Source organism: Sorex araneus, chromosome 6 (assembly GCF_027595985.1).
Source record: "Sorex araneus isolate mSorAra2 chromosome 6, mSorAra2.pri, whole genome shotgun sequence".
Taxonomy (NCBI): Eukaryota; Metazoa; Chordata; class Mammalia; order Eulipotyphla; family Soricidae; genus Sorex; species Sorex araneus.
In genome coordinates, this window is record NC_073307.1 from 159,251,848 (window position 1) to 159,279,631 (window position 27,784).

General features: G+C 63.2%; 2 protein-coding genes across 8 annotated transcripts in view; one reads left to right on the top strand and one right to left on the bottom strand.

The window, feature by feature from the left end:
• The first annotated feature begins 17,307 nt into the window (after nt 1-17,307).
• LRRC10B (leucine rich repeat containing 10B) lies at nt 17,308-18,320 on the top strand. Its single transcript, XM_004620830.2, has one exon. It carries the CDS (start codon nt 17,308-17,310, stop codon nt 18,184-18,186), a length of 879 nt encoding a protein of 292 aa, XP_004620887.2. The 3' UTR covers nt 18,187-18,320.
• A 5,905-nt stretch (nt 18,321-24,225) lies between these two features.
• Nucleotides 24,226-27,784, bottom strand: part of SYT7 (synaptotagmin 7) — a 58,071-nt gene continuing 54,512 nt past the window's right edge. For all 7 annotated transcript variants that reach the window (XM_055142955.1, XM_055142950.1, XM_055142954.1 and 4 more), the window contains one exon: nt 24,226-27,706. In XM_055142955.1, coding sequence (XP_054998930.1) covers nt 27,602-27,706 — 105 coding nt within the window. In that variant the 3' untranslated portion in view covers nt 24,226-27,601. The remainder of the gene's footprint in view (nt 27,707-27,784) is intronic.

Below are 27,784 nucleotides of genomic sequence, written 5' to 3' on the forward strand. Positions count from 1 at the left end.
GCCGGATGCGGAGCAGGGGGACCTGGATGGACGCCTGGGGACTCTGGACTAGGCTCTTCCTAAGACTCAGACAGGAGAGTTTTTGTTTGTGTTTGTTTTTTGCTTTTTGGGCCACACTCGACGATGCTCAGGGGTTCCTCCTGGCTCTGCACTCAAGAATCACGCCTGGCAGTGCTCGGGGAACCATATGGGATGCCGGGAATCGAACCCGGGTCAGCCGCGTGCGAGGCAAACGCCCTCCCCGCTGTATTATCGCTCCGGCCCCAGACAGGAGAGTTTAAAGGAGAGAGGGCGGGGCTGGGGAAACAGGGAAGGTCACAGAGATCTCTCCCCAGAGACTGAGAAGGCTTCATCTGGCTGGACACATGGACGGTGACCCGTGTCCAGGGAGGGGCAGCCCCCGTGAGCACTGGCACCCCATTCCTGCCGGAGCACAGGTCCTGAGGGGCAACCGGAGCCACGGCCCGGGAGGATCTTGCCTGCAGGACGCTCAGCTGCCAGGCAGCGGCTGGTCACCTGTGGGCAGCTTACTCCGCACAGCAGGCGCTTGTGCAGGGCACGACTCGCACCCCTGTACGCTGCCAGCCCCAGCTCCTCACCTGCAGAGGGCCGAGGTGGCAGTGGCCCGGCTGGGAAGGGCCCCCGAGTGCCGCAGCCCCACTTGGCACTCAGAGCTTCAGCTGCGCCCCCCGGCCCCCCCTGCCCTCCACATGGCCCTTTGTCGGGGCTCAGCATCTTAGGGTCTTTGGGCCCTGCGGCCTGGCTACACCCAGCAGTCTGGAGCGGCAGGTCTGGGGATGCCCAGTCTGGTCTGGGGTCCCAGGCGGCATGTGGGTGGCATCGACTGGCTGTGGCATGGAGGGAGAAAAGGGGACACAGCCAAGAACCCCACAGACTCAGGCCCTGGTGGCCCCGCAGACGGGGGCCCAGTGAGCCCCACAGACTCAGGCCTGGTGACCCTGCAGACGGGACCCCATGAACCCCACAGACTCAGGCCCTGGTGACCCTGCAGACGGGGGCTCCATGAACCCCACAGACTCAGGCCCTGGTGACCCCACAGACGGGGGCCGGTGAGCCCCACAGACTGTATCTGGGTGGGGGGTCTTCAACAGAAGAGTCCCCACTCCAAGACTTCGGGACAGGGCTGTCCAGTGGCAGGGAGAGCTGGGCTTAACCAGCCATGCCTGCCCACCTTACACACGTGGACTCAGCACAGAAGCCACCTGGTACAAGGGCGGCACACATGGGCCCCCGAGGAGGCACAGAGACGCACCACGGTCACACACAGATGGACAGATGACAAACAGGCCCAGAGACCCGCACACAACACCGAAGACTATTGTGCAGGCACAGGCACACACACAGTCAGACCACAGCTGTGCATGCACATACATACACAAAGGCTGACTATACACATACATACCACACAGGCTGACTACATACATCCATACATGCATGCAGATGCACACACACGACACAGACTACCCACATACACATTCCCATGGACAGACACCACACACACACACACACATCCGTACAGGCAGACCACAGCTGTGCGCGCACATACATACACAAAGGCTGACTATACAATCCATACACACATAGGCTGACTACACATTCATACACACACGGGCTGATTATACACATCCATCTGTATACACACACACACACACACATGCTGACTGCACATCCATCCATCCACACAGGCTGACTATATACATCCACACACACACAGAGGCTGACTATACACAGCCATACACACGCGCGCGCACACGTGCAGACACACCAGGAGAGCCAGGCGGGTGATCCACCGTGCCCGCCCCCGCGCACCCCGCTGCTGGCAGCTGCGGCTCCCGCTCACCTGATCTGTCTCCCAGCATCCGGTGTCGGCCTGATCACACCTGCTCATTGCCTCCCGCACCCGCCACCCTACACCCTGTTTCCAGGACATCTGAGCCGGGGTCGCCTGGGTCTGTTTCCTGAGCTGGGGCTCTGGACTCACCCAAGCTCTGGCCAAGGCACCAGAGTGGGTGCCCGTGCCCCGCCCCTGTAAGCCACTGCCCACTCTGCCCGCAGCCTCTGGGGGGGAGGGCCCATTCTGCCTGCCCAGGTGGTTCTGGACTTCAGACAGGTGGCAGGAAAGGGCTGCTTCAGGGGCTCCTGCCCGGCCCAGGGTGAGAATCCCCAGGGGGCACCCTTGTCCAGGTCACATAGCCAGCAAGGGCCTTGGGGAGACCTACTAGGAAGGGGTGTTGGGGGAGCCCGGTGTGGCAGCGGCACCTGGGGACCAGTGACTGCCCGCCCCTCAAGGGTCCCCGTGGAAGGAGAGGTGGGGGGCCAGCCTGCGAGTTCCAGGGCCAGCGGCCAAGCTGTGAGACAGCATCCCCAGGGAGGAGGAGGGTTGGTCAGATTTCAGGGTGCCCCAGGGCTGTGCCTCAGAGCCCTTCACTGTGTGTGGGTCCCCAACCGAATGATGCAGTTCCCCTACCGAATGATGCAGTTCCCCTACTGAATGATGCAGTTCCCCTACTGAATGATGCAGTTCCCCTACCAAATGATGCAGTTCCCCTACGGAATGATGCAGTTCCCCTACCGAATGATGCAGTTCCCCTACCGAATGATGCAGTTCCCCAACTGAACGATGCAGTTCCCCAAGGGCACCAACAGGCCCGCTGGACTGGAGGAAGGAATGAGTGAACTCTGCCCATTGGGGGCCCAGATGTGGACACTGGGCCTCCCCTCCCTGGCGCCGTGATGCCAACCACTAGGCTCTAGGCCTCGTGCAGGGAGCAGAGTGGTCCCCGTGTGCCCGACGCCCCGTGTGGTCTGAGGCTCTGCTCTGGCCTCTTCTCCCTCCAGCAGCCCTCTGCTCTGTCCTGGCCAGATGCTGCCTGACCACCCCCCACGCGGCTCCTGCAGCGGCCCGAGAGCGCCCACACCCCAGCCCTGACCCCATCAGAGCCCCAGCTCCCCGTGGCCAGGCAGAAGGGTCACACGCTTCTGCCCCTGCCCGCTCCTTGGGGAGCTGAAGTCTCAGCCCGGGCGCGGGGGCGTCTCGGTTGGGTACTGCCAGGTTAAGTGTGGGCGCTGATGCGGCAGATGCATTTCTTTTTTTTTTTCTTTTTGGGTCACACCCGGCGATGCTCAGGGGTCTCTCCTGGCTCTGCACTCAGGAATTACTCCTGCCGGTGCCCGGGGGACCCTATGGGATGCTGGGGATCGAACCCGGGTCGGCTGTGTGCAAGGCAGGTGCATTCCTAAGCCCCACCTCCCACTCCTGTCTCCTGGCCTGGCCAGCATCAGCCCGGCGTCCCCTCCTCTCCTGCCCAGGAGAGAGCCCAGTCAGGGGAGTCCAAACCCCCCACTCTCACCCAACCGGGCAGCAGCCGCCCGGACATGGGGGCGGTGAGGGGAGCCCTGGGGCCGGGCTCCCCAGGTGGGGTCTCCGGGTGGGGTCTTTTCGCCTCCTACCGGGCCCACACGGGGAGAACCGTCCTCCCATCCGCCCATTCCTAGAAGCGCAGGCGCTAGGAGGTGGGGGGCCGGCGCCCAGCCCAGCCCGCGCCCCGCGGAGATCTCAGGAGCCGTCAGTTCTGGCGCAGGGCGATGATTAACCTCCCGCAGCCCCCACAGCCCTGCGGGTGCCGGGAATGTTCCATGGCCTTCCTCCTCGGCTCCCCCGGGGGCAGGTTCGGGGACACAGGTGGGAGCCGTGCTGACTGTCAGCCGTGACTGACGTGGGGGCGAGGAGCAGGATGGGGACAGGTGCGGGGGCCACGCCGCCAGGGGGCCCCTCTGACGCACAAGGACGGGTGAGGCTGCTGCCCGTCACGTGGCCTCTGACGGTGACAGGCACCATCTGGCCCAGGTCACAAGGCGGCCACTCGGAGCCTGGGCGACTGGCCGCTGGGGGAATAAAAAGGAGCGTGCCCCCAGGGGTGGCGAGTCCGGGGTGGGTCCTCGGGGGTAGGGGTGGGGTCACTCCCTCCCTGCAGATGCACGGGGCGCCTGAGATCGCAGTCAGACCCCTGACTTTCTCTCTGACCACCTGGAAAGACCGTCCCCTTCCCCACGGGAAAGGCTCCTACCAGAATCCATCCAGTGCTCGGGGCTAGAGAGAGAGCGGGCACAAGGGCAAGGGCGCTTGCCTGGCCCGCAGCCAACCCGGGTTCGATCCCTGACATCCCATAGGGCTCCCCACCCCCAGCCCTGCCAGGAGTGATTCCTGAGTGCAGAGCCCTGAGCAGCGCCACGTGTGGCCCCCCGCAAAAGAAGCAAACAAAAGAATCCAGTGCATGAGAAGGGAGGAGGGACAGAGCAGAGTGTGTGTGTGTGTGTGTGTGTGTGTGTGTGTGTGTGGCTGGAGCCTGTGCAGGGTCAGAGAAGGCCCCGCAGGCGGCCCAGGAGTCAGGGAGTCGCCTCACCAAGGCAGCTGCTTGCCTGGGAAACTCTCCCCCACACAGGCCCTCCTGAGGGGCGAAACCCCCCCTGAAGCAGCTCTGCTCAGTAAGCGGGTCTGGGGGGCTCTGCTCAGAGATCAGCCCCTCCTGCTCACTGCACTGAGTCCCTGGGGGTCTCCCCGGGCAGAGTTGGGGGCGGGACACCGGAAGCTTCCTGCAAGAGCAAGCTTGCCAGGCCTAGGGCCGGGGATGAGCACGGGACTGAGGGCATTGCAAAAGAACTACAGCAAGACAGACGGAGTGTGGGGCTAGAGTGATAGCACAGCAGGTAGGGCGTTTGCCTTGCACGCGGCTGACCCGGGTTCGAATCCCAGCATCCCATATGGTCCCCCGAGCACCACAGGAGTAATTCCTGAGTGCATGAGCCAGGAGTAACCCCTGTGTATTGCCGGGTGTGACCCAAAAAGAAAAAAAAAAAAAGACAGACGGAGTGATCCAACAGCACAGCAAAATTCAAAATAAAACGTTTTGTTTGGGGCGCACACCTGCCAGGGCTCAGGGCCGACTCCTGGCTCTGAGGCCTGGGATCACTCCCCACGGGGCCCCAGGGACCGTGTGGGGTGCCGGGATCAAGTGCCCTGCCCACAGTGTGACTGTCACTCCACCCCTGCAATGTGTAAACTTAAAAACGACAAACATGTTTGTTCCGCTAAAGAAGGGCCCGCTTAGCTCCCAGAGGAGAGAGCGGCGCCAGATGGCCGGATGGGAGAACACGGACAGACATTCCCGAGAATCTGCCCTGGGTGACAGCCCCGGGGACACGGGCTACTGTCACCCCGTCACCCCTGAGTGGCCACCAGCCCCGGGCTGGCCATACTGGCTGCGGTGAGGGCTCCCTGCACGCAGCAGAACCCACTAGGGTGTTTTGGGGTGTGTGTGTGTGTGTGTGTGTGTGTGTGTGTGTGTGTGTGTGTGTGTGTGTGTGTGTGTTTGGTGTTCCGGCCTCACACCCGGTGATTCCCAGGGCTGACCCCTGGCTCCATCTCGGGGATCAGTCTCCGGGATCACCCCCGTAGGAGCCGGGAAGCTCACTGGGCTGGGCTGAGAGTAAGGCGAGGGTCTTAACTCCCTGCAGGGGTTCCTGGGGCAGAAAAGGGCTGGAGGAAGGAGCCGAGAATAAAGCAGCAGAGAGGCTGATCAGCGCGGAGCATGACGGGACACGGCGGCCTCCCCCTCTGCCTGACCCCTGGCCACTGTCTCCACTTTCCTCAGGGGATACACATGGGGACGTCCCTTTGTTTTTTCTTTTTTTGCTTTTTGGGTCACACCCGGCGATGCACAAGGGTTATTATTCCTGGCTCTGCACTCAGGAATTACTCCCGGTGGTGCTCAGGGGACCCTATGGGATGCTGGGAGTCGAACCCAGGTCGGCTGCATGCAAGGGAAACGCCCTACTCGCTGTGCTATGGCTCCAGCCCCATGGGGAGGTCCCTTCCGCCCTGCCACCCTCACTCCCGCTGCCCCGGCGAGTCCCTGGCTCTGTCAGCTTGCACGGGCCACAGGGGGCCACACTGGCTTCTGTCCGGGGAGCGGCCCTAGGCGTCCTGCGTGAGCAGCGACCGGCCACTGCCCGGACACAGGACAGTGAGGGGCTCGCCCTTGCCCTCGGAGGCCCTGGGGGCAAGCCAGGCCCAGCCCCGGCGGTTGATTTCACAGGCACCGGCGCAGGTGAAGCCTGTCCAGCGGGCCCCACGCCACCGCTGGCCGGCTCATGCCCAGTGCCCGCCCCTGTCAGGGCCTGGTCCTGGAGGGGCTTTGCATGCGGGCCTCTCCCTGTGCGGCCACTGCTCCCGACAATGCCCCCTCTGCCGGGGTCAGCCGCCCACACCTGCCCTCCGGGTACCTGGCCAGAAGGCAGAGGGATGCTCTGATCTCAGGTTGCCCACAGGACACCCTGATCCCCCCCCAAGGCGCCTCGAGGACCACGGACCGGGCAGATCGCCAGTGGAGGTGCAGAGGGAGGGAGAGGGACAGTGAAAGGAAGAAATAGACGTTGCTTGGGGTGGGCTCCCGGGAAGGCTGGGGCAGAGACGCCCGCTGGGAGAGGCTAAGCGGGATCTGAAGTTGTCTTGGGTGGGAAAAGGGAACAGAGCTTGGGGGTTCGGGGCCGCTGGTCTGGTCTTCTTGTTATCTCTAGGGGCCGGGTGTGAGGGGCACGTGATGCAGCCTGCTGGCCACTGTAGGGCCTATCTTTCGTGCTGGGGGGCAGGGTGGTCTTTGATTCTGGGAATGTCACTATTTCTTTCTTTTTTTTTTTAATTTTTTAATTGGAGGGGTTAATACTGGGGACATTGGTGGTGGGGAATGTGCACTGGTGGAGGGATGGGAGTTCGATCATTGTATGACTGAAACTTGTTAGATTCCACGGGACGTCAAAAGACCACGTGGCCGCCCACCAGCGAGATGGTCAGACTTCTTCGTCAAATCCCTGAATGAACGGTTTGAGACTCTTCCTGTCCCAGGAGCGAGCAGATACCACTGGGCTACACTTAGCACACGACAGGGACAAACGGAGACGTTACTGGCACCTGCTCGAGTAAATGGAAGATCAAGGGGATGACAAGTGATACAAGTGATGACTGAAACTCAAACATGAAAGCTTTGTAACTGTATCACCCAGTGATTCAATTTAGAAAATATATTTTTTTAAATTGAATCACGGTGAGATAGACCCTTACAAAGCTGTTCATGATTAGGTTTCAACAATATTCAATCAATCGTACAGTGTTCCAACCAGCACCGGTGTCCCCAGGTTCCCTCCCATCTCTCTCTCTCTCTCTCTCTCTCTCTCCCCCCCTCCCTTTTTGGACATTGTGGTTGGCAAGTGGCAATACGGGTACTGGAAGCTTCTCAGGAATATCCCTTTCCGTCACTCTTGACTGTTGCACCCGCCGGCCGCCATCGGCCCTGCGCACACCTTACAACGCCCGCCCAATGTACACGCTCACCCTGTGCTCACCCCTCAGTGGCTTCCGTGGCCTTCCAGCGACAGCACACGTCTCTAGGTGATGCAGAAACTTCTGGGAGCAGGACAAGAGAAAGACTCAGGGAGGGACTAGCTTCCACCGGGTCCCCTATCCCCGGGGCAGCTGCATTCAGGTGTGGCACCGGGAGTGCAGGAGGCTGTCCATGTTTCAGGCCACGTATGACAAGGGGCACACGGGTGCCCCCTGCCCTCGTGTCCCCCCAGCCCCATGTAGTTTTTTTTTTCCTTTTTGGGTCACACCCAGCGATGCTCAGGGGTTCCTCCTGGCTTTGCACTCTGGAATTACTCCTGGCAGTACTTGGGGGACCATATGGGATGCCGGGGATCGAACCCGGGTCGGCCGCGTGCAAGGCAAACGCCCTCCCCGCTGTGCTATTGCTCCAGGCCCCCCCCATGTAGTTTTTTGTTTGTTTTATTTGGGGGCCACACCCAGCAACGCTCAGGGTTTACCCCTGGTTCTGTATGCCTGGCGGGGAGGGGGGGGCTCAAGGGACCTTATGGGGCGCCAGGGATTGAACCCTGGTCGGCCGCGTGCAGGATGAGCGTTTGATCACTCTTCTATCTCTCCAGCCCCACCAGGCATCTGTTTCCCCCCCAAGGCAGCCTCGGGCTCAGCCCCAGTCGGCAGTGCCTGCCCCCTCCCTCCATGTCCGGGGGGAGTGTACTGCACTGCCCCTTCTCCCCCCACCCCCACGGCTGACTCTTGGCCTCTTTTTGGGTGGGACTGAGCCTGAGGGATGACGCCAGCTCCCCACGCGGGGTTAGTCCAGTGCTCGAGTTCAAAGGCAGCTTTCTCAGTCCTACGCCAACGAGCCCTCTCCAAACCGGGCCCTGACAGAGGCGGCTCAGCCTGGCATTTCAAAGCCTCTTTTGCAACTCAAAGCCACGGACTGGGCTCTTTGTTCTGAGTCCCCCTTGGAGAGCCGGCGAGCGCGGAAGCCAACTTTCCTCGGCTCTCTGAACCCAGCAGGCTGGAGAGAAAGAAAACGTGGGCTGCGGGCGGTGTCCGCTCCCTGCCCGCACAGCGAACACGCACACGCACGCACGCACGCACGCACACACTCGGGGCGGCCTTGGCGTGGGGCACGGTGCACGGTGCGTGCACTTATTCCCCCACCCACCCCCCAAGGTGCAGGACCTTGCACTCAGGAATCACCCCTGGCGGTGCTCAGGGGCCCAAGGGGATGCTGGGAATCGGACCTGGGATGGCCTCATGCGAGGCAAACGCCCTCCCCGCTGTGCTACTGCGCCAGCCCGAACGTGAGTTCCTGTGTGTGCAGCCGCCAGCCTTTTGGACCAGGACTAGCCGGGGACCCTGCCTTCCTCTGACTCAAGCCTGCGACCCCGCCCGCTCTGCCACTCACCCTGACATGACCTTGGGCCTCTCCAGCCCCTACACCCTTCGTGATTCATTCTCCAGACTCGAGACCCGAAGTTCAGTGGGCGGGGGGCTGGGGAGGCTCTTGTGGAGTGGGTGACCCCAGGAAACCCCCAGGAGGGGCTCTGGGGAGGCTGCTGGGGCCTGGGGTGCCGCGCTGAGTGAGCGGAACCCTAAACTCGGGCGGGCGGGCACCTGGCTCCCGGTGGCAAGGGAGCCACCCTGAAGCATCCCCTTCCCTATTGTTGCAACGGTTCCTTGAAGGAGAAATGTGGGCGGCGGGCGAGGGAGCTGGGGTGTGGGGGCAGGCGGGAGGAGCTGAAGGCTTCTCTGAGCGGGGCACGTCCCAGCCCAAGTCCCGAGAGCAAAGCAGGTGAGAGGCGGGGAGGGCTCAGGGCTTCAAAGCGCCCATTCTGCAAACACAAGGGCGTGAGTTTGACCCTCTGCTGGGGCCACGGGCGGGCGTCGTGCTGGGTCCTCCAGGACCCCCCTCTAGCCACCCCTCCCCTGCCCACAACAGAGCAGGGTGAACCTGCAGTTCCAGGGCATGACCCCCACCTCAAGCCCCGAGCCAAGTGTATGTGACCTCTGACCTTCCCAACACAGCCCCAGGAGGTGCCCGGAGCTAGCTTGCAACCAGAGCCCCTTTGGAGGTCAGCTTGCTGTTGAGGGCCTGGTGTGGGTGGGCGCCCACCCTCCCTCTCCATTCCTCCCTTGGCTGCAGTCACTGTGTGTCTGTCTGCGTCCTGGCGGGGGGGGGGGGGGGGGGGGCGGGTTGGGGGGAGGAACTAGGTTCTCGGCTTTCAACAGAACTGGGGGTAGCGTGCAGATCTCCGGTTCCAGGAAATAGGATCTCCTGTCTCAGTGTCCATTCCAGCTTCCAGGACCCCGAGGAGGAGGAGCAGGTTGGCAAGGGGTTAAGCCAAGCCCAAGACTGTGAGCTGGAGCACCTAGGGCAGGGCACTGCAGCAAAGGAACAGAAGGGGTGAGGACAGGCAATGTGGGCCCAGGGAATTTGGGAAGAGGCGGGAGCAGCCTGTGCAAAGGTCCTGGGGTGGAAAGAAATTGGTGCTTTTTCTTTTTTTCTTTTTGGGTCACACCCAGCGATGCTCAGGGGTTACTCCTGGCTTTGCACTCAGGAATTACTCCTGGCAGTGCTTGGGGGACCATATGGGATGCCAGGGATCGAACCCAGGTCAGCCACGTGCAAGGCAAATGCCCTACCCCGCTGTGCTATCGCTCCGGCCCCTAGAAATTGGTGCTTTTGAGAAGCTGACTGGAAATGTGTTTAGCCCACACTTATGGCATAGTCTGTGATTAAGCTACCTTGTGTTTAGTGGCTCAGTGAATTAAACGTCAATTTCTCTTTCACTTCCCAGTCCACTGGGGTCAGGGAGCGCGTCTCAAGGGGGGGCGGGTCCAGGGAATCAGGCCCTTTGCACTGTGAATTCGGGGAAGTGAAGAGCCTGCTGGTCCCTGAGTTCCCACTCTAGGGCGCTTTCTTGGGCGCCCGGCACCACCCTCAGCACTGGGGGTCAAACTCATCCTCGCAAGGCGGGCACTTTAGTTTTGGGGTCTCAGCCGGCACTGCTCGGGGCTTACCTCAGGCTCCAGCTCAGGGATCCCTCCTGGTGGTGTGCAGGGGACACACGCAGGGCCGGCGACGGAACCGGTCAGAGCTGTGCAAGGCCACGGCCCTACCCACTCTGCTCTCCGGCTCAGGCCTTCCTTCCTCCCGCCCTCTCCAGCCCGTCTGTCTGAGGCTCCGATACTCACCCTGGTGGTGGTGGGGGGGGGGTTCTGGGCTGCCCTCCCCGTGGCAGATTCCCTGGGCCTGGGGTTCTGGGGAGCAAACCTCCTAGTCGGGGAGCCCAGCTGTGCTGCTTGCAGGGTAAAGGCCAGCACGGACACGGACACGTGCATCTAGAATTTCTCCCGGCTAGAGAGAAGGCAACGGGCTTTGTGAGGAGAGCGCGGAAACCTGGCTTGGACCTTCAGAGCTACGGGCCAGAATCGAAATACTCCATCTCGGGGGTTGGAGTGATAGCATAGCCGGTAGGACGTTTGCCTTGCACACGGCCGACCCGGGTTCAAATCCCAGCATCCCATAGGGTCCCCCGAGCACCGCCAGGAGTAATTCCTGAGTGCAGAGCCAGGAGTAACCCCTGTGCACCGCCAGGTGTGACCCAAAAACCAAAAAAAAAAAATACTCCATCTCCCTCCCTCTCTCCTTCCCTCTCTCCCTCCATCCCTCCCTCCTTCTCTCTCCCTCTCTTTCTCTCCCTTTCTCTCTCCCTCTCTCCTTTTTTCCTTCTCTCTCTCTTCCTCTTCCTCTCTCTTTCCTCTCTCTCTCTCTCTCTCCCCTCTCTCTCTCATTCCCTCTCTCTCTCTCCCTCTACCCCCCTCAGGCCACACCTGGCAGTGCTCAGGGGTTACTCGACTCGGTACCCAGGAATCACTCCTGGTGATGCTTGGGGGACCATAAGGGATGCTGGGGATCAAACTCAGGCTGACGGCTTGCAAGGCAAGTGCCCTGTGCATTGTACTATTGCTCCGGTGCCCTACTCCACCTCTCTGAGTCTATAAAAAAGGCGGCCCGTGGGGGAAAGGGCAGTGATGAGACCCCTTTGGGTGCTCTTAGAGGGTGAAGAGGAGAGAGGAACAGGGCCAGGGAGAAAGTTCAGTGGTAGAGCCCCGAGTTCCAGTCCTGGCACCCCACACTCCCACCAGAAAGGAAGAGGGGTGGGGATTCCTTCCTTACACACATACACATACACACACACACACACACACACACATGCACGCATGCACACGCACACACACGCACACCCCACTTCTTGCAGCTGTGGCCGAATGCACTTGGTAAGTGAGTCAGGCGAGGGCCTGGAGCCATAGTACAACGGGGAAGGCACTTGCCTTGCATGCACTAACCCCAGTGAGGTCCCCGAGCCCCAGGTGGTCCCCCTGGGCGCCTCCCAGAGTGACCCCTGAGCGCAGAACCAGGAGCAGGGCCTTGAGCCTGGCCTAGTGTGGCCCAGGACCTAAACCCATAAAGGCATAAACGAGTGAGGGCGTGTCACTGCCTCCTCCGCAGGCGAAGCAAGAGCCTCCCCCTGCCCCCCCCACTCCCTCTGTTGCCACCCACCCCTCCTGGCTGTTCTGGGGCCGCCCCAGCACACCCCTGCCGGCCCTTCTGCCGGGCACGCTTCCTCCAACGTCTGTCTGAGAGGCGGGCGCCTCGGTTCCTTCCGGTCCTCACACAGATGCCAACCTGCCCAGGAGGCCCCCGGGACACAGTCCTGGGACTGTCCCCCCTCCCCCACACAGGCCTTCCCTCCCCCACTCAGTGTTGGTCACTGGAGAGCAGCTCAGAAGGCAGATCTGAAAAGCCTTCAGCTCCCCCCTCAAAACAATTATTTGCATGCTGGGGCGATAGCACAGCCGGGAGGGTGTTTGCCTTGCACGCGGCCGACCCAGGTTCGATTCCCAGCATCCCATAGGGTACCCCGGAGCACCGCCAGGGTAATTCCTGAGTCCATGAGCCAGGAGTAACCTCTGAGCATTGCCGGGTGTGACCCAAAAAGCAAAATTTAAAAAATTAAAAAATAATAAAAATAATAAATAAATAAATAGATAGAGAAATAAATAAATAAATAAATAAATGATTTGCGCCAATGCATGGTAATCAGATGGATCGTGGCCGCCCTTTCGCAGGCCAGAGAGAGGAAACTATGTTCTCTCTCTGCGGCCACCAGAAGCTTCAACCTGTCCTGTCAGTTACACTGGCCTCGGAGGCAGGAAGGCGGGTGCCTGAGCCCCTGGTTCTTCCTCGTCTTCCCCACGCCACTCGCGGGGCCTCGTGCTCTACACCCGCCTGTCTCCCTCCTAAGGAGGGGGCTTGGCTCCGTCTGTGCCTGTGACATTCGTGCCCCAGCTCGGGGCCCAGACACTGGGGTGAAATGCTTATGGTTTTGTTTTGGTTTTGTTTTTGGGCCACACCCCATGACGCTCAGGGGCTCTGCACTCAGGGATCACTCCAGGTGGTGCTCAGGGAACCCTAGGGGGTGCCGGGGACCAAACCTGGGTCAGTCACGTGCAAGGCTAGCGCCTTCCCCGCGGTCCTGCTGCTCCGGCTGTCGTAAATGCTGACTAATGGCTGTCTCTCTGGGGGTCCAGATTCAGTTCTGGAGTGCGGGTCAGCGAGGGCCCTGGATTGTCGTCGTCCTTTATCAGATGAGGGGTGGGACGAGCCCCCCCACCCCCGGAAACCACAGCCCGGCTGGAATTGCTGCAAGTTGGGGGAGCGCCTGCTTTCGTGACTTTCTCCCACTGGGGGAGGTTCCCGACCTTCCGCTCTTCTCCTTGTTGTGTTTGGGCCCGTACCCGACGGTGCTCAGGGCTCACTCCTGGCTCTGTGCTCAGGAGTCCTCCCGAGTGGGGGTCAGGAGGCCGTATGTGGTACGGGGAGGGTTCGAGCCAGGCTCTGCAGCCCCTTAATCTGCCCTAGTTCCCCTCCCCCACTTGTTTTTATTTTTTTTGGGGGGGGGGTTTGGGGTCACACCTGGTGATGCTCAGGAATTACTCCTGGCTCTGCACTCAGTAATTACTCCTAGGTGCTTGGGGGAGCATATGGGATGACGAGGATCGGGGATCGAACCCGTGTCGGCCACATGCAAGGTGAATACCCGCTGCGCTATTGCTCCGGCCCTCCCATACCTTCTGGCTGACCAGTAACAAACAGCCCCTGGTAGCGCCTGTCCCCCCTCTACCTCCCCCCCACATCGCCGGCTCTCCAGGGAACGGCATCTTGCCTTCCAAGAACCCACTGTGCTCACAATTCTGTTTTGTTTTGGGGCCACACCCAGCAGTGCTCAGGGGTTGCTCCTGGCTCTGCACTCAGGAATCCTGGCCATGCTGGAGGGATCATGTAGGATGCTGGGACCAAACCTGAGTTGGCCACGGGCCAGGCAAGCACCCCACCCATTGGGCTATTTCTCTGGCCCCCCCCAGTACTCACATTCTTTTTTTTTTTTTTTTTTGCTTTTTGGGTCACACCCAGCGATGCTCAGGGGTTACTCCTGGCTTTGCACTCAGAAATTACTCCTGGTGGTGCTTGGGGGACCATATGGGATGCCGGGGATCGAACCCGGGTTGGCCGCGTGCAAGGCAAACGCCCTACCTGCTGTGCTATCGCTCCGGCCCCAGTGCTCACATTCTTGAGGAGGGCTCAGCTGCCAACGGGGATCCTAGCCTGGGGTGGGGAGGGTGTGGGAACCGCAGGGGACCTGGATGGGCAGTGTGTGTGTGTGTGTGTGTGTGTGTGTGTGTGTGTGTGTGTGTGTGTGTGTGTGTGCGCAGGTGTCCGCGGGACGCAGGAGGCGGCTGAAGGGGGGAGACTGAGACTTCTGTTTCCTTTTGTTTATTTAGAAGCAAAAAGATGTGAAGCAAGGGCGACCTGGGGTGAACAATTGTCGAGCCAGCTGCTGGGCACCGGGGTGGTTAACGGCGGAGATTCTGCATTTCAAAAGCCATCGGGAGCAGCAGGGCTTGGGGTGGCGGTGGGCGGGGTGCAGGGCGCGCGCTGGAGTCCGGAGGCTGTTTCTGGGGACCCGAAGGGCCCTGGGCTGGCTGGGCTCGGGGTCCCGCCCGGTGCCGCAGGTGGGGGGGCCCTCTCCTTGGCGGCTCCCCGCGGGCCGCCGAGCTCCGTTTCCTGCCGGCCGGGCGGCGTGGGGAAAGGCGGAGCGGCCCCGTGCTGAGGTGCAGCTAATTCATTAGTGCAGCCTCGACAAGGCCCGGGCGCCTGCCGTGCCAGTGTGATTCATCGAGCACGATTGCCCCGCTGCCAGCCTGCGTGGGCCCGGAACGCCAGCACATTTTACCTTTCCCCACTGCGAGGGGCACGGTGGGAGGCAGAGGTACAGGATCTACCCAGAGCGAGAGAGAAAGACTCCGAGGAGGAGGAGGAGGAGGAGGAGGAGGAGGAGGAGGAGGAAGCGGGCTTGCTCGGGCGCACCCCGAGCGGCCCCCCGGGGGGACACTCCCCCCTAGCCTGGCCGGGGTCGCGGGGTGGGCGGGGCCGCGGAGCGACGCCACTCCCCCCGCCCCCCCACCCAGCCCCTGCCAGCCCGGGAGGGCTGCGTGGTGCTGGAGTACAGCTCGAGCAGGTGGTGCGGGGGGGTGGGGTGGGGCGGGGGGGACTGGGCTTCCTCCTCCACAGCGACTGTTCCCTGGGAAAACTGCTGGGGTGGGGGCGGGGGCACGGCGGGAGGGCGGCCTGGGGGGGAGGCTCACCCTGTTCTCCACAGTCCCGCTGACTTTGGGGTCTTAGAGGACGCACCTCTTCCAGGAAGTCCTCCCAAATGAGTGGAAGGGACGGAGTTGGGGCGGGGGTGGGTGTCCTGAGGTCAGAAAGGAGTTTGTATCTCCTCTGCCAGGGGGCTTGGGGGGGGGGGGCGTTCAGAATGCTCCAGGACCCTCTTACCCAGGACCAAGGGGTCTAGGGATCAGAGCAATGCCTGACCCTTGGGCTGCCCGCCTCTGACACCCCGTGCCCGCTACAACTTCAACTGCTCTGTCTTTCCCCATAACACACACACACACACACACACACACACACACACACACACACACAGATATTGCAAAGGACGCCAGGAGTGGGAAAGAAAAAAAAAACAACAACAACCCGAAGTACACGCGAAGCAATTTTGTTTCTCTGCAAAGCAATAACTGGCACATCCAAGCCATCGGTAGAGGTCAGGGCCACGGTGGCCGCTGGGCGCCGGGGATTGGCTGCGGGAGGCCCCCCCGGGACTCTGCCAGCGCCGAAACTCTACAGGGAAGTTGACATTTGTCGGAACCCAGAGGAAGCAGGCTTTGTCGCTGGAGGCAAAGTTTGCCTCCGTGTTCAAAAGCCTTAACAAGGTTCACCTGTGCGGGACCCGGTGGGAAGGAGATCAGGTTACAGGGCGAGGGAAGGGGGCGGGGCGGGGCGGGGGAGGGTCTGGGGTGCCCAGGTAGAGCTGTCCCTCGTCCCGCCTTCGTGCAGACCTCCCTCCCCGCCCGCAGAGGGGCCAGGGAACTGTCCCATAATCCAACTTCAAGGACGGGCTGGAGGAACCGCTTCGCCCCATGTGACCTGATATTATGATGGCTCATCCCTCCGGGGGTCATGTCCCCCCACTTCCCGATCCCCCTTTGGGATTAAGGATGTGTCCCGAGGAGAGTTCCAGGCAGCGCAGGGAACAAGGTCACAGCCAGAGATGCGACCATAGTCTGACCAAGGTCTTTCCTGTGTCCCGGAGTGGAACCGGGCGAGGAGCACTGACTGGAGAGTCAGACCCACCGGTTGCAGATCTCAGCTGCTCATCAGCCCGGCCGCCCAGCTCAAGGCCGCGGGCTTCTGGAGACGTCCCTAGCTCGTAGGCGCGTGGCAAGGATTCAACGCAATGCTCTTTGCATGATGCCGGGCACATGGCAATCTAGCAAAGCGAGTGTTTCTGCCAGGAGGGCTCGGAACGCGAGGCGGGGAGGCGGGGGGGCCCCGGCTTCGGGTGGGAGCACGCGCAAGAGGAAGCGTTCCGGAACCGGTGGGCACCCCGGGGCGCGCAGAGGCGCTCGCGTGTCCTCCTCCCCGGCCCCCCGCAGCCTCACACAGACTTCGGAGCCTCGGTGGAGGGGCCGGGCGGGAGATGGGGTGTGGGGTGCGGGAAGGCGCCGGGCAACGCGGCCGCTGGGGGAGGAGAGGAAGGAGGAGCCCGGCTCCGCGCGAGCCCCGGGGAAGGGCCCCAAAGCAACAGTGCTCCGAGTCACTCTGCTAAAGTGGCCGCCGGTGGCAGACCGCTGGACACGCATGACCGCCAGTGACCGCGCCTCTCCGTCTCCGCGTGAGTCCCGTGCCCCAGTGTCCCGGGGCGCGCGCCGGCCGGCCTTCGGCCCCTCGGCCCCCTCTGGGACCCGCCAGTCTGGAGTGCACCGGGGCGCAGCTGGAGGGGTCGCGGGCGCTGGACGTCGGGTCCGGGTGGGCCCCGGCGGCCAGCCGAGCGCGAGTGCCCCCGCCCGCGCGGCCCCGGGGCGGGTCGCTGCGCGGGCGCGGGGGACGCGCCGGGGCGCAGGGACCCCGCGAGGGTGGCCCCGCGGCCCCGCCCCGCCCCGCCCTCCCTCCGCCTCATTGGCAGCCGCGCGCGCGTCGGGGGTTGCCAGGGCGACGGGTCGCTAAGCGGCGAAGTCAGCGCCCAGCGGAGTCAGTCGGCCTCCGGCGGAGGGAGCGGGGGAGGCCGCAGGGCGGGCGGCCGGGCGCGGCGCGCGGCGGCGGGGCTCCGAGCGGGCGCCTCCTCCCGGCGCGGCACGGCCCCCCTCCCGGCGCCGGGACCGGCCGGGGCGGGGGGCCCCGGGGCCGGCGCGGCCTCGGCCCCGTCGGGGAGCCCCGGGGGCGGCCAGGGCAGGGCGATGCCGGGCGCCGGCGGCCCCGGCCGGGGCCCGTGACCATGGGCATCGCCGAGTCCACGCCGGACGAGCTGCCGTCGGATGCGGAGGAGCAGCTGCGCAGCGGCGAGCAGCAGCTGGAGCTGAGCGGGCGGCGGCTGCGGCGGCTGCCCGGCGCCGTGTGCGCGCTGAGCCGCCTGCAGAAGCTCTACGTGAGCGGCACGGGGCTGCGCGAGCTGCCGGAGGAGATCGAGGAGCTGCGCGAGCTGCGCATCCTGGCGCTCGACTTCAACAAGCTCGAGCGCCTGCCCGACGGCCTGTGCCGCCTGCCGCGCCTCACGCGCCTCTACCTGGGCGGCAACCGCCTGCTGGCGCTGCCCGCCGACTTCGCGCAGCTGCAGAGCCTGCGCTGCCTCTGGATCGAGGGCAACCTGCTGCGGCGCTTCCCGCGGCCGCTGCTGCGCCTGGTGGCGCTGCAGTCGCTGCAGATGGGCGACAACCGGCTGCGCGCGCTGCCCGCCGAGCTGCCGCGCATGACGGGCCTGCGCGGCCTCTGGCTCTACGGCAACCGCTTCGAGGAGTTCCCGCCCGCGCTGCTGCGCATGGGCCGCCTGCACATCCTCGACCTGGACCGCAACCGCCTGGGCGGCTTCCCCGACCTGCACCCGCTGCGCGCCCTGCGCGTCTTCTCCTACGACCACAACCCCGTCACCGGGCCCCCGCGCGTCGCCGACACCGTCTTCCTCGTGGGCGAGGGCGCCGTCGAGCGCATGGCCGAGCGCGACGAGCCCACGGCCCGGCCGCCGCCCCGCCGCCCCGCCCGCGCCTTCGACGACGACGACGAGGAAGACCTGCTCCTGGGGGGCGGCGGTTCCCGGGCTCTGGGGGGCCCCGGCGGCAGCCTGCGCGCCCTGGAAGCCGCCCCGGGACTGGGCACCTGAGCGCGGCGGCGGCCACTGATTACTTGGGCTCCTCCGGGAGGCGCGCGGGGCGGGGACCCCGGGAAGGCAGCCCGGGAGTGGTGGAGGGGGAGGGACGCCCACCTCCACCCCAGGACGAACTAGATTGGGGGGCAGCCTGCACGGCACGGCACGGAGCCCCAGCTCGGCAGACCCCTTCGCTCCGGGAGGGTCAGAGTACCCCAGTGTCCTCCGCAGCATCCCCTGAATCTGGATGCTCAGGGACCCCACCAGCCTCCCGCCGCCCCGAGTGGGAAACCGGGTCCCCCTAAGCCTGCCTTTGCCGGTGCAGATGCCCGCGTCCAGCCTCCCACGGAGGTGACCCGCGTACCTGCGTGGGGTGGGGGGTGGGGGGAGCCCGATGGGTTCTGGGTGGGGGTTGAGAGGTGGCCGGGATCTGGGGTCGGACGGCCCTAACACCGCAGCTGCCCTTGGCCCTCCGGGGCCTTTAGCACATACCTCCCTCCCCAGGTCCCCCTAAGACCTGAAGCGGGCAAGGGGGCACAGGAAGGCAGGGGTCTCTCGCCCTGCCCGCTTTTCGCTTCCCTTCTCCCAGCCGGCGCCTGGAGTCCTGCCCGGAGCACTCCCTGCCCACGGCCAGCCTGAGCCTTCCAGCTGTCAAGTTTGAAAAGAAGCCATAGTGCCTCCTGTCCTCTGCTCTGGGCGGCGGGCGGCCGTCCCAGCCGCTTCCCACCTCCTGCACTCTCCTTTCCCTTACATGGGCACCGGCGGGGCGGCTGGCACGGAGAGGCGCGGTGCCTCCACTCCCTGGCCAGGGGCAGCGTCACGGCCCGCGTGCTGGGGGCTCCCTCCCCCCCCAACCCCGGCTCTGCGAGTCCCAGGGCCAGAGAGTTCCCGTCTGTCTGAGCAATAACCGGAAGAGGGGGTCGGGCTGGGGCCACTCAGGGACACGGCCGGGGCAGGGGCCCTGCACTGTCTGTTTTCTTTAGGAAGAAGAAAAGCAAAAAAAAAAAAACAAAAAACCAACTCAACTGGCTGTAAACATAAATTATATTTCGTGGAGAAAGAATGTGCTTCCCACATGCCTGTTTATTTATAAGCCCTGGGAGCACCCAGGCCCCGGGCCTCAGGGTCCTGTAGTCCCGCCCTCTGCTCCGGGGTGCCCTGGCGGTGCCACAGCCCAGCGCTCAGGCCCCCGTGGAGAGCAAGCGCTGGTGCAGGCTCCAGGCGACCACCTCCACCAGCCCCACCCCCTCCTGTTTCTCTCCTAGCCTAATCCTCAGGCGCCCGGGGAGCTGTTTTTGAATCTCCCTCCAGCTGCGCTGACCTTCCTCTCTGCTTCCACTGGGACCCGTTCCCGACCCCTCCCCCTGGGCCCTCAGCTTCCTCCTCTAGCTACCTCCCCGCCCTGCCCTCTCCTCTCTCCTCCTCCTCCGAATCCTTATTATTCATCGCGTGGTACTTTCTCCGCTCCTGGTTCAGGGGAAAAAAAAAAAAGATTTAAAAAGAAAATTGTCAAACTTGTCTCAAGACCCATCTCCCAGGGGAAGATCCTGCGAGCCTCCGTCACCATGGCAACAGGACTGATGTCATGCAGGGCCAAAAGGTCAGGCCCTGCCCGGCTGGTTCCGCTGCCTGCCTGCTGGCTGAGGCCTGGGTTAGGAGGCCCCGGCTTGGCCTTGAGTAGACTGCCCTTAAAAACAAATGGGGGGGGAGGGGCCGGAGCGATAGCACAGCGGGTAGGGCATTTGCCTTGCACGCGGCCGACCCGGGTTCGATCCCCGGCATCCCATATGGTCCCCCAAGCTCTGCCAGGAGTAATTCCTGAGTGCAAAGCCAGGAGTAACCCCTGAGCATCCGCAAAGCCAGGAGTAACCCCTGAGCATCGCTGGGTGTGACCCAAAAAGAAAAAAAAAACAAATGGGGGGGAGGGGGCACATTCAACAGTGCTCATGGCTTACTCCTGTCTCTGTGCTCAGGCATCACTCCTAACGTGCTGCTGTTCCTCCTCCGCCCTTTTCTTTTTTTTTTTCTTTTTGCCCCTGGGGCCACATCTGGTGATGCTCAGGGGTTCCTCCTGGCTCTGCACTCAGGAATTACTTCCAGCACGCTCGGAGGGCCAGATAGGATGCCAGGGACCAAACTTGGGTTGGCTGTGTGCAAGAGGCAAGTGCCCTACGTACTGTAGTATCTGTCCAGAGCCCCCCAACCCCATAAATTTTTTTTAAAACGTCTTTTTTTTTTTGGTCACACCCGGTGATGCACAAGCGTTATTCCTGGCTCATGCACTCAGGAATTACCCGTGGAGGTGCTCGGGGGACCATATAGGATGCTTGAAATCGAACCCGGGCCGGCCGCGTGCAAGGCAAACGCCCTACCCGCTGTGCTATCGCTCCAGCTCCAAAATGTCATCTCTTTATTTGGCAGCAGCTAGATGACAGCATACCCAGCATTTTTTTTTCTTCTTTTTGGGTCACACCTGGTGATGCTCAGGGGTTACTCCTGGCTCTACACTCAGGAATTAATTACTCCTGGTGGTGCTCAGGGGACCCTATGGGATGCTGGTAATCGAACCTAGGTGGACCGCATGCAAGGCAAACGCCCTCCCCGCTGTGCTATTGCTGCAGCCCCCTCAGGGTTCACCCCTGGCTATGCATTCAGAAATCACTCCTGGCGAAGCTCATGGAGTGATTCACAGATCCAGGGGCACCATCCGGGGTGCTGGGGATAAAACCCGGGTCAGCCTCGGGCAGGGCAAGTGCTTTAGTCCCCACACTAGCTCTCAGGACCCTGAAATGGTCTTGTTTTTTTTTCTTTTTGGGTCACACCCGGTGATGCTTAGGGGTTATTCCTGGCTCATGCACTCAGGAATTACCCCTGGCGGTGCTCGGGGTAATCCCTCCCTATGGGATGCTGGGAATCGAACCCGGGTCGGCCGTGTGCAAGGCAAATGCCCTCCCCGCTGTGCTATCGCTCCAGCCCATGAAATAGTCTTTTATGGGGGGGATGAACCCCATGTTTCAGGCTGGTGCTCCCGGCCTGGTACTCGGGGTCACTCCCAGTGGCCCTTGGGGCCAGGCGGCGCGGGGCGCTGTGATGGCAGCTGTGGGCTCACAGGAAGCCGGGCCTCATGGTGGCCACAGCGCAGTCGTCCGCCTGGCTGGGCGTGTGTCGTCCTCCCCGGCCCCAGGTGGGTGCTGAGGGCTCAAGCTTGCCCTGGCTTCCCTTCCTCTCCCGGCCCGAGCCTGGGCGGGGTGGCGGGTGCCCCTTCCTGCCACCCTGAGGCCCCATCCAGGCTCTGGGCCTCCCTCCCTCGCCCCCTCCAGGACCCCTGTGGCCCCTCCTGGGAAGCTCCGGCCGGTGCCTGACTGAGGGTACTATTGAGAATCCCTGCCTCCAGGTGGAAGTGGGGGAGACCGGGGTGTCATGGGGCCTACTGCCAGAGACGGCTGGACAGTAGATGCTCCGGGAGCACTGTCTTTGGAGTCCTGGCCTTCTCCTAACTGCCTGTGTGACCATTCACCTAACTCCCAACCTTTGGAGGGGAGCAGAGGGAGGTGATGGCTTTGGTTTTGGTCTGCTTTTGGTGTTTGGGCCACACCCGGTGGTGCTCAGGGGCTACTCCCAGCTTAGTGCTCAGGGAACTGTGAAGAACCCAGACGGAACCCCTCCTGTATGCAAGACATGTGCCCCCTGAGTCCTCTCTTGGCCCTGGGGTAGACTTTGGGGGGGGGATACTGGTAACAAGGGCCAGGCCTACCGTTCCCATATTGCCCAAAGGGAGTCATTTGGGGGAAACGGCAAAAATCCCGGGAAGAGTCATGCTTGTGTCTGGGGTTCAGGTCAGAGGTCAAAGGCAGTGGACAGGTCAGTATGGGGAGCAGTTTGGGTGGGGGCTGCAAGAAGAGAGAGCGGGAAGAGCCTGGGAGGGAAGAGATGCACTTGAAAATGGGTGTGAAGGGGCTGGAGCGACAGCACAGCGGGGAAGGCTTTGCCTTGCATGCGGCCGACCCGGGTTCGATTCCCAGCATCCCATAGGGTTCCCCGAGCACCACCAGGAGTAATTCCTGAGTGCATGAGCCAGGAGGAACCCCTGAGCATCGCCGGGTGTGACCCAAAAAGGAAAAAAAAAAGGTGACAAGCCTCAGAATCTCTCCAGTGCTAGATCGCCAACTTCAGGGGGTCCCTCTGTTCTGGCTGGCAGACAGGCCAAGGCGTAGAACATGGGGGTGGGGGGCTGGAGCGATAGCACAGCAGGTAGGGCGTTTGCTTTGCACGTGGCCGACCCGGGTTCAATCCCCAGCATCCCATATGGTCCCCCAAGCACCGCCAGGAGTAATTCCTGAGTGAAAAGCCAGGAGTAACCCCTGAGCATCGCTGGGTGTGACCCAAAAAGAAAAAAACAAAGAACATGGGGGTGGGGGCTGCCCTTGGTCCTTTCACAAAGCCACAGCGCAGGGGGGCGGCTGGAGCCCCCTCCTCATTTTGTCCCCTCCCACCCCCTCTCCTCTTTTGGAGCTTCTGGGCAGCAGAGGGGGGGTGGGGCTGGGGGACGGGGGTGGGGGCGGGGTGCCCGGGACACCCTCCCCGGCTGCCATGCCCCACCCCCCTCCCCATGACCTGGCTCCGCCCCCTGCCCCAAAGTTCCCTGAAGACACCTGCATCTCTGAGTGCGGATGGACGTTTATTAGCACACCCGGGGTGCCACACAGGACACGTGCTCAGACGAGGCGGGGGGGGGGGGGTGCCCTGCCCGGGGAGGGGCTCACAGGCTAAACGAGACACAGCACAGGACGCACAGACAGAGTGGGGCACCTGCGGGGGGCGAGGGGTACAGGCGGAGAGGAGAGCCCCGGGGGCGCAAGGGTGCCTTGGGGGGCGGGGTCCCAGGACAGCAGGCCACGACGGCCTTGCGGGAAGCCGGGGCAGCGTGTGGGGGACAGAGGGCAGCAGAGGGCAGAGGGTCCCGGCGGGGGTGGGCTGGGCCCAGCGCTCAGCGGCAGCAGAGAGGGCGAGGGCAGCGAAGGAGCCAAAGTCCCCCAGGGTGCTCTGAGTCTGGGGTTCCCTCACTCAGCCCTGGGGTCAGGCGTCGGGCTGTTTCTGGACCCCGTTTCCCAGAGAGAGCCCGAACAGAAGCTTTGACGAGGTGGGGTTTCGGGGGTGGGGGCTACTTACCTGACCCTGAGGTGCTTGGGGCACAGAGATCAGCAGCCCTGAGCATCACTTTTCCCCCGGGGACATTAAATTGGGTTTGCCAGATGCTAAAGGGGCCTGGGAAGCCAGGGGTCTGCGCCCCCCCTCTGCCCCCAGCAGTCTACAGGGGGGTGGGGGGACAGGGAGGGGGGACTCTTGGCGCTGGGGGTGTGTGTGAATCCCTTATGTGCCTGTAACAGAGTAGCACCTTCCTTCCGAAGGACCCTGAGTGCGCAGGGTCCCCGTTGGTTCCCCTGGGTGCGAGGGGCGGGACGGGAAGGATGGGGGACAGTTATTGCTCTGGTGGCCGGAGGACACAGGTGACAGGTCTAAGAAGGAATGGCTTGTCTCGGGGGGGTCACAGTGGCTTGGAAGAGGGTCGGAGGGTCTCCTCATTTCTAGGGCCCCCTGTTGGGACAGGCGCCCGCCAAGGGTCCAATCCAGGTCCTGGTTGTTAATTCGGGGGGGGGGGAGGAGGCTAGAACTCTGTCCAGCTTTTCTGTCTGGGGTACGGGAGGGGGTGGGGAGGCCAGGCTGGGGCGGGGGTCCCAGCAGAGGGCAGGAAGGCGTGGGCGGGGCAAGGGGCGTCTGCCCTGGGTTCCTCTAACCTGGTGAGGGGGCCCTCGGGATGTGAGCCTGGCGGGGCTAGAGGGACCCCACCCCACCCCCCTACACTCCCAGCAAGGCTGCCCCTTGTCCTGGGTGCGAATGGGGGGGGTGGCATTTAGAGGGGGCCTAGCACCAGCGCAGCCAGATCCCTAGGGAACAGCCGGAGGAACCCACCCCGGCTCCCCGGCCCGGCCCCTCCCCCCGCCGCCTGGTGGGCGAGGCGGGGCTGGGACCCACGGAGGAAAAGAGCCAAGGCCCTACTTTTTCACGATCCTTTATTAATCAGAACGGGCCTTGCCGCAAAAAGCAAGGCCCATCCCCACAAAAAATAGGGTTTTGCAGAGTTGCTCCTGCTGGCTGAGCGGGTGCAAGTGTTGGAAAGTTGCTACGTTCGCTCCTTCCCCCTTATCTTCTCCCAGCTTGTAGTTCCCCACCTCCTTGCTTCTCTTCACTTTTTTTTTTCTTTTTTTGTGACAGTGGGCTTTATTTTTTAGAAAACACTTGCGCTCAGAAGACTCAAACACAGTACAAACAAGTGGCCACCAACCCCCACCCCTGGGGCCTCGGCTGGCTGGGGGGGGTCTGGGCACACCCCCAAACCCCTGTTTTTGTTTGTTTGATTGTTTTTTTTTTTTTTTGGTGGCTATTTTCCTTGTCCCTTTCCAGGCGACTAATGCCGGTGGGCAGGTTCAGGGGTTCTGGGCGGGTGGAGTTTGTACAGCAGTCACGTTGGGGGGGGGGCGGTGGTCACAAGAAAGGTACCTGAACAACAGAACTACTAAATCTAGGGCGCCCACAAAGACGGCAGACAACGCTTATGGGGGGGACACAGTGGAGAAGAGATAGAGGGGCGCAGGCAGGCCTCGGCTATCCCCGGAGGCGGGGTGGGGGGCGGCTGGGGCTTGGGGAGGGGGGCTTGCTTTCCCTGGCAGACAACGGTAATAATACTTTGCTTGCAGGTAGCACCTCCAGATCCTCTTCCTTCGACCCTCCCACATCAGGTGACGGCGGCCTTGCAACCTCCCCCATGAGGTAGGTGAAGCATTATTACCATCATTTTACAGACGGGGAAACTGAGGCCCCGGGAGTGTGGGTGATTTGCCCAAGGCCCTGGGCTGGTTGGCTCCGGTGCCCTCCCCCACCCCTCAAGTTCCCCCAATTTTCTCTTCTCCTCGAGCCCTAGACCGCCCCCGCCCCGTCTGCCCCCCCACCCCGCCCATACCGGCCTGCCCGACCCCTCGGCCCCCCACTTGGCCGCCCGCTCCAGGGAATCCCGGCTGTGCGGGGCCGCAAGTCGCGGGGCGAGCGCGGAGGACCGGGAGCAGACACGCCCCCGGAGATGCGCTCTGCAAAATGATTGGCTCCAAACGTCGTGGGTGGGGCCAATGGCCGGTGTCCGCCCCGCCCACACGGTACAGAAAAAAAAAAAAAAACGGTTCTGGGCGCGCTGGGGATCTGGAGGACCCCCGCTCCCCGGCCCCACCGGGACCGGCGGCAGCTCGCGGCGGGGGCGCGCAGGGCAGCTGGGCGGATCCGGGGCCGGGAAGGAGGCGCACAGGTCTACACCCGCTCCCGCTTGCGCACGGCCTCCAGAGTTGGGTGCCCCGGCAGAGGGGACCGGCCGGTGGGGGTCGACCCCCACTTAAAGCAAAGCTACACTAGAGAGAAAAATGTGGGTTTACAAGGAATGTGGGTGGCTGTTTGCTTTACACGAGCATTCTTCACTCTAAGGAAATGATTGGCCTATTTGGAATGCAGTTCCTGGGGGGGGAGGGCGGGGGAGGGAGGGAAGGGGGGAGGGAGGAAGAAATAGGGAGGGAGACACAGAGAGACACAGAGAGAGGGAGAGACAGAGAGACAGACAGAATGGGAGGGAAAGAGAGAGAGAGACAGAGAGACAGAGATAGAATGGGAGGGAAAGAGAGAGAGACAGAGACAGAGATAGAGAATGGGAGGGAGGGAGAGAGAGAGACAGATAGGATGGGAGGGAGAAGGGAGAGAGACAGAGGGAGACAGAGATAGAGAGAGACAGAGGGAGCGACACAGAGAAGAGACAGGCAGAGAATGGGAGGGAGGGAGAGATTATTTAGCAATTTAAGAAAACTTGGCTTTGGGCCAAATCGAGACCCGCCTGCGGCACAGGGCAGAAGGCTCGAGAAGCCGTTTACATGAACTTAAATAGTTCCCCAGAGCCTCTGCTTTGGCCGAGCTCTGCAAGCGGAGACCCCGTCCACAGTCTGCCCCTCTGGCTGTCAGACCCCCGCAGGGGGTCGGGAAGGGAACCCAGCCACGGGCCTTGGAGCCGGCGGCGGTCTGGCGCCACCTGGCGGCAGGTGTGGGGATGTCAGAGCCGCCCGCAAGCCCCGGCCGGGGCTGTCACCTGGTACCCCTGGCTGTCACCTGGTACCCGCGTGGGCCTGTGCGGCCTTCCAGGGCACACCCCGAAAGCCCTGCGCTCCCGGGGGCAGACTCCCTCTAGCCTCTGCAGCCGCCAGAGCGGATCCACCCCGATTTTGTGGCTGGGGCGGCCTCACAACTTCTAACAATTGAAACGAGGATTATCCTCTGTGTGGCAGGGGCCCAGGGGCTGCCCCGAGGCGGCGGGTGGGCGCGGAAGGTGCCAGAAGACCAGAAAAGCACACCAGGGCGATGACACGGAGGCACGAGGGCAGAGAGGTGGGCACAGCCCGGGGCGCGGACGGTGGGACAGTATTGCCAATGTGGTTGGGATTTGCGCTTGGGGTGGGCCGAGGGGGGGGTCTCTGGAGGGGGAGGGGAGCGAGTGGGGGCTTGGGACCCCTGAGAAGGAAGGGGGCGGGCGAATCCTGGTGGAGCCTTTGAGAGTGCAGAACCGTGTTCCAGGGTCAAAATCACTGGCCAGGATGGCTGGGGGGGTCATCGGGGGCAGGGGGCCGGCGCGCGCACGCAGAGGGCTGGGTGGGGGTCGCGGTGTCACCCAGTTCTCAGCCACCGCTGCCCCACACACCCCGCCCCGTCTCTGGGCACCGACTCCCCAGGCCTGCAGCCCCGTGTCCCGTCTGGAGACCCCGAAGGGACAGGAAGCAGGTGGTACCCCCCTCCCCCAATACACACGCACAGTGGACAGGACGCGGGGCCCGGAGCGGGCTGGATGCTATGTCCCCGGGGTCAGGGCCCAGCCGGCACCTGAACCTGCCCCCAGATGTGCCCGGGGCTGGGCCGGGGCCAAACGCCTCGGTCCCCCTTTTCTCCCAGGTTACACCCCTGGCCCTGGTGGGGGAGGTGGGGGCAGCGGGAAGGCTAGGCAGGGGGTGGCTTCTTTCCACTCCAGGCACCACCTTAAAGAAAACGGGGGGCTGCACCCCCCTGGCGGGCCTCTGGAGGGAGCGCCCCGCCTGGCATCGGCAAAGTCCCGAGGGAAAGGGGCAAAGCAGGAAATGGCTCCGCGGGCCCCGCCCCCAGCGCTGGAGCCCTGGGGGGGGCGGGGCTGGTGCTTCCTAAAAAAAAAAAACCACGGGGGTCCAGCGGCTTCCGGGCCCTGACGCAGGGCCCTCCCCTCCCCCACGGCAGGGGGGCCAGGCCGGGCATTGTGCATAAAGTGGTGACAGGGGACCTGGGCCCGCGGCCCCCTCCCCTGGCCTCCCGCCGCGTCCACTCAGGCCTTCAGCTGGTGCCACTGGGCCACGGGCTGCCGGGGGCGGGCGATCATGTCCTTCCAGTGCTTTACCTCCCCGGGCCCACTCTTCCAGGACAGGTAGATCTGGGGAGAGAGCGAGAGGGCGGAGGGTGGAGTGAGCTGCAGCCCCTCCCCGCCCCTGCCGGTCCTGTGTCCCCCCTC